The 12,408-nt window shown below is 32.6% G+C and overlaps 1 protein-coding gene across 3 annotated transcripts in view; it reads right to left on the reverse strand.

Moving 5' to 3' along the window:
• Positions 1 to 879: 879 nt before the first annotated feature.
• Positions 880 to 12,408, reverse strand: part of ITP (ion transport peptide) — a 52,805-nt gene continuing 41,276 nt past the window's right edge. For 2 of the 3 annotated variants that reach the window (XM_074139614.1, XM_074139616.1), the window contains exons 2-4: positions 5,525 to 5,757; positions 3,873 to 3,993; positions 880 to 1,126 (exon numbers count right to left, since the gene is read on the reverse strand). In XM_074139614.1, coding sequence (XP_073995715.1) covers positions 3,873 to 3,993; positions 5,525 to 5,757 — 354 coding nt within the window. In that variant the 3' untranslated portion in view covers positions 880 to 1,126. The remainder of the gene's footprint in view (positions 1,127 to 3,872; positions 3,994 to 5,524; positions 5,758 to 12,408) is intronic. The other variant, XM_074139615.1, reaches the window with a different exon arrangement.

Below are 12,408 nucleotides of genomic sequence, written 5' to 3' on the forward strand. Positions count from 1 at the left end.
AGTGTATACACAGATTACTATTGTTGTAATGGAAATTTAAGCACGACCGTTTCTAGAACTTAGAGACACCTATATGTGGACATAGATTTCTGGAGGTTTATTACGAAAAATAATGAGGAAGAAATGAGGATTTAAAAAAAAAAAAAAAAAAAGGCATTAAAAAAATTAGTTCAACACTGCAAAATCTAGCATTAATTAACGATTCCAGGCTGCGGTTATACTTCGGATTTCTAAATAACAGAATTATTTCTTCATGACAGTTCTTGTAACAGAGCTAGTGTTCTTTCAAAAAGATTTGTTTGGGAAACTAGCATCTCTAAATTCCAACGGACGTGCCTTACCTAGCACATTTAACTGTGGCATAAAGTAAATATAGTACAGATGAAATAATAATTCTAATAAAAAAAAATAATAATAATACTTAGTTTTTGTGCATTCGCGGCACGTGGAATTCTTTCTTTAAAATTATTTTGTGAACTATTATATTAAAAAAAAGAAAGAAATCAACTGACACTTTGCTTCTTATTTTGCTAAAACAACATAAAAGACGGTAACTTAGTTCGACAAATTCTGAAAATGTGTACTATTATTTAAAATAATTATAATAATACAAAATAATTGTACAACCTGAAAAACAAACTATAAAAACCTGTGTACACATTTTCATCCAATGGCGAATTTACATGTTGTTGCATTTATTTCTGAACCAACTAAAAATAGAAATTCATAATGATGTACCTTCTTTTTTTTTTTTAAATAAACTTAATCTTTTTTTTAACTTTAAAAATTTACTCACCTTACAAACACTACAATAAATAAATTAAAAACTCAGCTGTTATAATTGTACATTTTAGAGTTCACATAACTCTATAGTAGCTATTTTTTTTTTTTTTTTTTTTTTAATGTTTTAATTTTTTTTTTTTTTTAATTTTTACTCGTAATCTTTAATTTTTTGTTTTTTTAAATTGTTTAATAAGACTAGAATATAAGATGGTTTTTTGTTTGTTATTAGCCGGCAATATCTCATCCTAGAAACTCCACCATTTGAAAAAATTTATTTTCTTCCTCACGAAGGAGCAATGCTTCGAGACAGCCGGCGAAATACTTGCTGGCAAAACAGTCTGATCTAAAAAAAAAAGTTAAATAATATATTATAAACTTATCAAGAAAACATTCGAAATGATATGATATTTTCAATTCAATTAATACTTTTTTTCAACTACTACTTGCCAATTGTTTCTCTGCTCTACCTTTTTCTTCCAACCAAATTGAATTGAAAAGGTTGTAACCTTATTAGAAAAAGCCATTTAATGGGACAGTGCATAGGTAAATGGATTTTAATTAAATTTTGTAACATTATTTCTATAAACACTTATCCACGTACCTAGTCTGAAAACGTTAATCCTGGTTAAATAAAAGTTTTTAATTAAGTTTAAAAAGTAATTTGGTTGATTTGAAAAAATAAACCGTAGGGGGAAGTGGACTAGCCACTTCTTCAGAGATCTTGGCGTCCCTGCGGGTAACCCCAGCCTAACAACACGAACCACTTTTACAATGACACCTTAAACACTTACACACTATTCATAGGTAGTTTGAGCCTTCATACGTAGCTAGTTGATAGATATTTGGCGAAACCACAGTTAAAGTTACCACTTATCATCTCACACTCACATTTATTGTTTGTACAAGGGTCCAGAAGAACGCTCTAGTGCTCGTTTTTTTTTTTTTTTTTTTCTCATGGACCAAATAAATTAATAATAATGGAAAAAGTCTTCATTGTTCTAAAAAAGTTTTGTTTTCTTACTTTTTCCAAATTTGCCAAAACTTAAATTATGAGGAGTAAGTTCTTTTTATATTAAAATCACTAGATAAAAAGCCATTTTCAGAAGCTGCTGTTGGAAGGATTGGCACCCGTAAAGTAGAACAGCAATAATGATTTTTTTAAAAAAGAGAAGATTTGAACTGACCCATCCCCTTTTATTCTCCTTAACGCTTGCTTTGCTCAACATTTAGTGCATTTTAGCGAGCAAATTTCTACTGTCTCAATCCATTAAATTTGCTTTAAAAAAGTCGCAATATTATGACTTTTAATTATGCACAATGCCAATGAAATAACGCTATAGTAAAAGCTTTTTTAAAATAATAACAAGGTGAATCTGTAATAAATGCGTCCCCTATAAGTATTTGCTATACAACTTCAATCCAATGCTCTATCCAGAAATGAACTCAAATACTTCAGTTTTTTTCAGAAAAATCGTTTAATTTCTCTTACAAAGAAGGAGATATGAGATTGTCAAAAGTTCTCGAAATAAGTTCTTCAATGAATGTACACATTGCACATTCTCTGCTAACGGAATCAAATATATTTTTCCTTAATTTTTTGTTTTCTGTTTTTAAGCATCTCTCTAATATACTACGCCAGTACAATAAACCAATCTATTACTTGTTTTAGATAAAAAAACATTCAATGCAAACCTAGAATTTAACTTTAAAAAAAATAATGATTTGAATAGAAATGCAATTTTTTTTTCTTCCCTCGTTTCAATAAACGGAATTAATCTCATTACATTACTTGTGTTAACAAGTATTAAGACATTTTAAATTCTGATAATGAAAATTACACCGACCCATAATAAGTACTTCATCAAGTTTAAGAGCTATATTATGAGCTAGAGATTAAGTTGTATTCACATTAGAACAATTCTTATTAAGGGACTCAGCATTGTTTAGACTCACCTTGATTTTTTGCTTTAGTTACTTATCTTGAATAAAAGCTCCTTGCAATATAGCTTACTGCATGCATGGTTGCAGTAATAGCTCTTATTTTATGAATTTAAAAAACAAAATGGTCAACATGTCTTGAAGCCTATAGATTGTCAGCTGGAAATATGGTCCCTCAACTGTATGAATCTGTTCCGTCAAACGTTTGTTATTCTCAGTGTTTGACCTAAGATCCTGAGTTAGTTACAAGTAAGTGCAATTTAATGTTCGTCATGATTAATGGTGTTATGTTTTATCTTGTCGTGTTTTAGTCGCATTTGCTGCAGTCTTTGAACCAATGTTTTATTGCAATGATAAGCAAACATTTCTTTAATGAGGGCCACAGATAAAAACAAAATATAATGCTTGTACCTAGCAGGATGTTATTCTAAATATAGCCCATTGTGTTTGAGACTGTTAGACTCCACATTTAATTATTTCAGGAAAGTTATTATATTTTCTCTCTAAAGGAAAGAGTGTCATCGAAACAAACAGTAGTTGGATGAAGTTAAGCTTGAACCATAGGTTGGAGTAAAAGAATTTAATGCTGTTTTTTTAGTTTCTTTACTTTCATGGGAGTTGTATGATGAAGTGGAGTGTACGTTCTTGTGGTACAAAATTAGCTTACGGTTGAGCTGGATAACCCTGGTATTTTTTAGTACTTCCTATATCAGAGGTTGGATATTAAATGTTATGTTTGGTTGGACTTCATTCGATAGTTTCTTCGATATAGCCTAATCGACGAAAAATGATAGTCATTGACTGGTCTCACTATTAAGGTGACATTATACGTTTACTAAATTTTTTAAATTAATACCAGGGAATATACTGATCAAGAAGATTCTCGTAAATTTTTGCCGCTTGCAAAGAAGAGTCGCGATGCGCTACAAAAGAGACTAGAAGTTTTGCGGATTGCTTATCACTGATTGCTTACTCTATTTGTCCATAGATGGTGTTTCCATGTGAAAAGTTTAGATATACTAGAGAGAATTGTACTATGTTGGAGTTTTCTTCATCGTTAGTAAGAGTCCTTAAGTAATAATTCCGTTTAATTGCAAAATGAAAATAAAATAATAATAATAATAATAAAACTAAAAAGAAGCAAGCAATACCTAAACCTCAGGCTCTGCACCATGCAACTGTTTGATCCAGGTTTGTATGTTCTCCATTTCATCCTGCAGTAAGAGGACTTCCAAACAGCCTTTGAAGTAATCTGTGGTGAAGCAGTTCTTCCTAGAAGCCATGATATATAAGCTTTATTATCTCATCACACTAAATTATTACTCTTCTCAAGATTTCTTGTAATTAAAAATTAAAATAACGCTGTAAGTTGCTACCTAAGTAATTTCAATTAAATATTCTAACTTATATTTAGTGAAAATATTGATCTCGTGCAGATTTTCAAATTTAAATTTTCTTCAGAAATAACTGTTGGGATTTGGAAAAATGTTTTGCGATCAGCGAAAACAAAAAAATATAGAGTACTTTTCATTCTATTGCCACTTTAAAGAATAGATTAACCAAACTTGAATTTTTGGTGTAAACTCAAATTACGAAAATAAAGAAGCTTAATTTCGTACCAAACTTTCGATACTAAATGCGTGAATTTAATATTTAATGAGAGGAGAATAGTCTCAAGGGTGTTGCAGGAAAGTTGTTATTCTGAATAGTGCCAGGTAAATGGAAACTTGCCTTTCAGGAGTTAGAAGAAAAGCGGTATCTATATACTACGATCTTCTTGGCTGAAACTATTGGAGTCAGCTGCTGACTGTTAGTGAAGTAGCAAAGAGATTAAAAAGATGATGTGAAAATACATTTTCAAATGGTTAAACTGAGCTCAAGACTTTGAAAAAGACTTCTTTAGAAGTTGCATATTACTGGAAGAATGTAGGAAAAGAGAGAGTTAGAGGTGATCTCTGCAAGGAGGATCACTTCGATGGACCGTGGTGGGGTAGAGAGAAATTGAGCTTCAGATTAGCCGGCGAGGCTGTAAGTGTAAAAATTGATTTTTTTTTTTTACCGGCAGATTGCGCAAACATGAAGTTAAGGCTTGTCCAACTTTGTATATCCGCTAGACACAAGATTGCCATTAAATCAGTAGCTCAAACTTTGAACTTTGAACAGAACGAAAAGAAAGTTTGAATCGCGCATTACATTAAATCGGTAAAAAAGAAAATCCCTGGCCAATGCAGATGATATAAAAATCAGTTCAGCACGTTACGGGTGTCCATTTTTCTGATTACGCAGTTTCTTTCAAGATGCAAAAGAATGTAGCTGAAATGCTAATCAGGCGCTAGCTAATTAACTCTTCTGTATGAGAGAGAAATAGAGGGGAGCGGTATCCCCAGTATTTTGCGAAGGACGAACTGAAATATAATGGGGAACATGATGAACTGGGATCCAGTTCATGGACACTTGTGGAGATGTAGTACACATCAAGACGATGCCGTTATTTCCTTAGATGATGTAACCATGAAATTTTAGCCTAGAAGATGCGGAAATATCAGTAGAACTGATAGATATGTATTAAATAAAAGTAATGCCTCGCTCTGGACTTGAATTCCTGTCCCTAGGATAAACTTGACAACGGTCTCAGCGTTGTTTTGGTCTTAGCGAGGGCAGTTTACAACAATAAAAATGGAATAATGATCATACTAATATCGCTAGTATTAATAATAATAATGCCTCTCCGTAGTTGAGAAAGCATAATAATATTAATAATAATAAGCAGCGGATAATAAGGCATAAAATTAACAATGAATACCTGCAAAGTGAATGTAGCTGTGGTTCTCTGAACAAGTTGTAACAATCCTCGCATATGCGGTCCAGCCGTGCGAAAATACTCTTATCGTATACACCTTTGCATTGCAGATCAAAGAAGGATCTCTTATTCAATGGGTGTGAAAGGACGAGCCGCGATGAGGGACCGGCTACGGCCCAGGAGAGCAGGGTGGACGCCACCACGAGACCCGCCAGCGCTCTCCGCTCCTGATGCATCTGCAACACAGTACCAATAATTTTTATTATAAATCCAGCCACCTTCAAAAAAATAGAAAAAATAAATGGAATCTTAGTTCAAATCCAAGCTCACTTGTTCCCTGATGGACAAGAGCTGTCCTGTGACATAAATAAACTTTCTGCAGACCAGCAATACAGTACTGAGAAGGCTCCAGAAACATCCTGTAAAGGCCCAGTAGATCTAGTGTACAAGTAGCATTTCAATGAAATGCCCAATGTTGTGATTACCTAAACCTTCTTTAAAGACTAATACATTTTTCTGGATAAGCATTACAAATAAAAGTGATGAGTCTTGTTTGTACAATAAGAACTTAATAAAATTAATGGAGAAAGACAGAATAAATACAGATCATCACCTTTAACAACTAATTTGACAGAAAGCGAAGAAAATACTAAATTTAATTTTCACAAACTAGGTAAAAGAAAAGCATTGCGATTTAGAGCTTTCTTCAGAAATGTCCATTTCTCTTAATTGTTTTCAAAAATGAAAAATTGCTGGAAGCTGATACCTTATATTTCGATTGACATGTTCGATAGTAATTAATTTCTTTAAAGTCTTTTGTCCCAAACAATGTTAGTACTTAAAAGAAGTATATTAATCTACCTTCTCGTTCTCCAGGATCTTCTAAATATGTAAGAGGTGTTCCTTTTAAGAATGTTGAGAGAGAATAAACAATTATTTCGTAAAATCGTACTTCTGTTTTGAAAGAATTCTTACCAATAGCTAATATATGAAATGGGATCCACAGTTTTTAGTTTGTGTAAAGTTTAAGCTTTCTTTGGAAGGAAATTTTAAAAAGGGGGGAACATCCGGTGCAAAATTGGTCTCGATTGCAATAACACTTCCTCTTATATGAGCCGTGAGATAAAGTGTATTGAGAAAATTTTTATAAAATGGATGAAGCATGTTCTTTTATGAAAAGAGACATTGATATTCAATGTGTATAGCTTGTGAGAAATAAAATATCAAAAAGGGAAAAAATAAAAGAAAAAATGTATAGAAGGTATAAAAAAAGTAGTGGACAAAGGGAAGCCGGCGCAGAGCCTGTGGCCAGCGCTTCTTAGGAATTTCACTTACCGTCCTGGAATTAGTGATTGCGGCCAGGTGTCCGCGATGAACTAAGCCAAGCACTCTAATGAATTATTTAGACTGGCACTCCATTTGCCCTCCACCGCGTGTCTTTAATGTTTTATTTATTTTGAACGCGAATGGAAATAAAATAAAATAAACAAATGAAGGAATAGACGGGGTCAGGTATATTGGGGAGGTTTTGCCTTGGTATAGAACACTTGGACATAGTGGGAGTGATTAGCTTTCAGGAAGGAAGATGGTCGACCGCGCCAAGAATCTAAACACTGCGTAACATGCTGGCCAACTATATCTTTTTAACTAGTCCTGCCTTAAATACTGATACAAGAGTTCAATCAAGGACTACTATGAATTGCTTAGCTCATTTCATTAACATAAAGTAGGATAACTAGACCATTTACATGGTAGACAAAAAAGAAAATCTGGTATCAAAACCAAATTTGGAATTTTTAATACTAATATATAAAAAATAGTTTTAGTTCTGAGCAGAGCCAATTTCAAAATATAATCTGAAGACCACCCAGAACCATGAACTCAAAAGTTAACGATTTAAAACCATCTCATTTAAGTTCTCATCAATCTTTCTCTTCAGTAACCGAATAAACTGGTACACGATATCTCAATACAGTGATTTAGTTTTTTCGGATCGTTGAAATACTACAACTATTTTATGGCAATTTGGTTTGAGGATACAACAATCAATCAAATAGTAATAGCATCGGAAGTCTCAGATACAAATCAGCAGTTGTGGCTGCCGTTAGCTTTTCTTTACCAGTGAATCTCTATAGATCACTTTTGTTATTCTGTAGCATGTGGCGGGTGTTGGTCTAGTGGTCAAGAGCATGGCTTTGTAAATGGGAGATCCCCAGTTCGAATCCCCCGTATGGAAAAAAAGAGAAGTTAATTGTGAAATATGTGCTTGCGCTCCCCATGTCAACCTAATTGGTATTTTTGGCGACTACTTTACTTTTATACTCAATTTATTTTTTCCAGCCTCAGATGTAGGACGTGCCTCAGATTAAATGGGACAAAAAGTAGGCCTGCGGCTTGCTAGTTGCTGTGGAAAACGATATTTAGTTTAGTTACCACTATGAGATCCGACTGTAAGCTTTAAGACAAAATCAGGTTAACCAATACCAATGCCAAATAGATCCTTTTTAGCGGGATTCTTCTAGAATTTAAAATTTCCTTTAAAATTGTAATGCAAATTGCTAATGTAAGTTTTTTTTTTTAACGGAATTACTAATTGATGAGGTGTCGTGGTTGTAGGTGGGATAGCTAAACATACTTCACTATAAATTTCTCATATTTAACCATTAAATAAAATCCAAGGCCAAGGCCGGGAATCGAACCCAGTATCACAATAATATATTGTGAGCTGCGCCTGGCGCTTTACTATAATTGCATACATTTAAATTCTAAAACTTTTCATTTAAAAAACATTTTCCCAGCCATTTTAGGTGGTTGGGGGGCGCGCAGGATTTCTTCAAAAATCCATAATATTAATGAGTTGGTCTAAATAAAAATCCGAGTACATCAGTGAATCGAAAGTGCTTCTGTACAGACCGTTTTTTGGTTTACGGAAGGACTCATTTTTTTTTTGTATTAAGGTATGTTTGGTTATAAGTTTGATTTTTAAAAAATTGTTTCAGGGTTTATTGATTTTAGTAGTGAACTTAGAAATTTGTGGAAGCTGTAAAAATTCTAGATTAAAAAAAAAAATATTAATTACGCAAATTGCGGTAATAGAAATCGAATGAGTATGTCACCAAATTGCTATTCTACAAGAACAACTCACTCTTGTTATTTTTGAATTAAAATAAGTTGCGTCGAATTAAATATAAAGAACAGGTCAATTTGGATTGCGCGCATGTAGAAATGACAAATCAATTCGCTAATCGGTAAATATAACCTCAAATAGAACAAACCAAACAAACAACCGTGATGTAGATCCTGCTTGTCCGCCAATCACTGATCGTGATTCGTGGTGGGGCGGTCATTTAGTTAAAAAAAAAAAAAAATTATATATCTTTTTTTAAGTTTCATTTCTTGTTCCCAACGTCACGCGCGCAATTTTAATTACCGTCCAAAAACCGTGACTCATTATTACATTGAAACATGTGTAAATAACTGCTCGTGAAATTTAGAAGCTTGTGGGCTGGTTTTTTTGAATATGCTTCGCAGAAAATTTGTTTTTTAACATGATTTACTGTAAAACATATACTCTCGACTGCTCAATAGTGTTAAAGAATAGAATTTCAGCTGATTTTTGAGGATCTCTAATGGAAAATGGTAGTATCTCAATAAATGAAAAGTAGAAGGAGAAGCTACTCGCATAATGAGGTTTAGATGAATAATTTGGTAATTAGAAGTGTGAATTTACCAATAAATAGGATTTTTCTAATTTCTCCAAGACTCCAACAAAATAACGCCAAAGAATTTGATTTAATAAAGATAAGCATGTCGCTTCTAGAGTCCTGCTTACAGGGGTAGAAAGTGGCGTAGATTGTGAGGATGAGCAGAAAGCCAATGGTCTTTTCTTGTTTTTTTTTTTTAAATAAAATAAACTCTGTTTAAAGGTTAATCAAACTAGAGATTTAAAGACTTGAAGTTGATGGAGAATTCTGTATCGTCGTAACGTCAAGGAGATGGATTGATATAAAATATTAAATAATTCCGATCTATTCATTCAATGCTGCGAACAAGTCACCACTGTGTTTCAAATCTTCTGTTTCATTACAGTCTGAACTTAGTGGTTGAAGATTACTTACTGATTAGGTCTGAATCTTTTTATTTTATAAGGTGCACTTTAACCATGTTCTCTTCGATAAGTCTTGCATTAATATAAACAGTAACAAACCCAATTCTGATGTAAGAAATTTATCCATCTAAACGTGATGTCTTCATGACAACGAGATGTGTTCTTTCATTCAGACTGGTTTTCAAATTTTGGCCATCTTTAGTGATTTTTTCTTTCGAAAGGCTTGAAAAAAATTCCACCAATTCTAGGTGAGGGAATGTTTCAATTTGTCCTGTTTTTCTCGAAAATTGTCCCTTTAAACCTCCTTACATTTTTGTAAAAACGTTAGGCATTTTTTATTTGTAAATTTTCCGTTAGAAAAATTTATTTTTTTGGTAGTTATCGTGTCCTATAATGTGCTCTTTCAAAACAAGTTCGTGTTTATAAAATCAAGTAAAATTAATAGTATAGATACAATTAAAAGATTTTAGGATAAATTAATCCGCAAGTTTATTTTTCAAGATTTATTTTTAATGACGCAACAATTGTCTTATAACTTGTCATACTTTTATCTGCGATATTTAATTTCAAAAAAAGTTATATTGAGAACTAGCTGCTGGATTGCATTTAGTTACAATAGTTTGTTACTGTAACAATTGTAAGAGAAAACGTGTGAGTATTTACAAATAGTTTTTTATTTATTTCTTTATTTTGCCGAAATAGTTTTGTCAGTCATTACTTAATTTCTTACTGACAAAAACAGAAAGAAAAGTCGGTCTAAGTTTTACAGTTTTCCGACTGTTTTACTTTAAATCTATTACTTGAACAATGAGATTAAAGTTTTTTCAATTTTATTACATTTATTTAAAACTGGTTGAATTCATATGTTACTTGTCTGAGCTTTCAAGGTAAATAATTAAAAAATTCTATCAAATTAGTGAAAAATATTTTTTTTAAATTCGTTTTAACTTTTTGAATGTATTAAATTTTTGTAAACTTTGGTTTTATCGTTGATTGAAAAATATGACTCGATATTCGCATTTCTTATGAACTGATATGAAATATTCACGCGAATTTCTCTTACACTAAATAACACAATTAATATCAGCAAATTTGAATCAAATTATGCAGTACTTTTCCAAAAAATATCACCCAACACGAAAAAAACTGATTTTTTCACAAATTTTGGATTTCATCTATGCTTTTGAAATTCCTTAAAATTGTTTTGAAATTTAGCACTTTAGAAAGAATTATTTTGCATTGCGATTTTCATCTTTCAAATAAAACATTTCTGAAAATAAAATGTTACCCTTATTTAAGAAGCTAAATGATATTCGTTCTAGCTATTTTGGATACAATCTCGAGGAACTGATAGAAAGAAGAATGCTCACTAAGATCGGATTAACGCAGTATCTCTTGATGAATTGTAAACAAAGAACTCCATTAAAGTCACAATTCCATTTTTGCGGATCTCTGCTTTAAATTATTCTCTTCACAGTTAAGCAGACTGTTGGCTAACAAACATCTATGTTCATATTAAACAGGATTCAAGTGAATTTATTACATCGAAATCTTCGCACTTAGCGATGGTAAAAGTTCATTATGATTTACTATAAAAGTTAGCTAGTAATATGGAGCGTAATTCTAAACATATACACTTATTATAATCAGTAACGACCTTGACTGAACTTCTGCTGCATCAGTATCCAATGGCACACTGGCCGATTGCTTAATTTGCATGTAGGTCCACGTATTTCCAATGTATCCGCCGGCTACACTGCGCTGTTATCTTGTATTTAGAACAACTATTGGTCTTACTTAGAAAGATTACTGTCCTGATTGCCATTTAGGAAATAGCATTGCATTCAGGCTATTTCAAGAGGCCCTAAAATGCTGTAACAATACTGTCACTGTCCCTACCAACTAGCACTTTCAATTACTTAATTGAATTCCTTTTAGTTGGGCAGTTTCTCTGTTATGGACCACGTGATGAAGACAAATTTGATGAGATTCCTTTAACCCAGCATGATTTGCTATGGCTCGCGAAGACCGGTCTTTTGAACCGCTAGATACCCTGTTTCAAGCTTCTCCGATGAGCCAATCTCTCTCTCTTCTTTCGAGGCATCCGTACATTAAGTCACCAACTTTTTTAAATTGTTTCCATTTATCTTTTTCTGGACGTTCCTTTCTAGTTCTTCGTCGCCTCTGACATAATACCAGGACGTCCTGTCGAATAGGCAATTGTTAATATGCTCCTCTTTTCTTTCAGATCTGGTATAGGAAAAAGATACAGTACTTCTAGATTAACGAATGCCACTTTTGCTCCTCTTCAAAATGGTGTTCCTTACTTAAATTCTTCACGCTACAATTTTAAATTTAACTTAATTTGCAACATTCAGGTACTTCTATGTTGGGTACACTGCTTATTGCTTTTCGATGTCGAACCTTGCCCCTAATTGATGAAGTTTGAGTACAAATTAAACTAAAACTGTTAATCGAAAACTTTGTTAGGATTTTTTTCAAACAATGTTTGATATTAGTGAATTACATATGAGAATGAAATGAGGGCATTATAATTTTGTCTAATATCGGTGAAACACAAATAGGTTATAAAGACACGCAGTGTATGCGTTGCATTTATGAAGAATACACCGATGTAAATGACAGCACTAGGGTATATCCAAAGAATTATGTGAGGAAAATAGGTCTAGAAAAGAAGTTAAGAGAATTATGCTATGAATGAGTACTGTACCTCTTTGTTAAGTGACAAAAAAAAAAAAAAAAAATGTTAAAGAGTAGA

The sequence above is a fragment of the Rhodnius prolixus genome, unplaced genomic scaffold, assembly GCF_049639745.1.
Source record: "Rhodnius prolixus isolate KJV_2025 unplaced genomic scaffold, Rpr scaffold_47, whole genome shotgun sequence".
NCBI lineage: Eukaryota > Metazoa > Arthropoda > Insecta > Hemiptera > Reduviidae > Rhodnius > Rhodnius prolixus.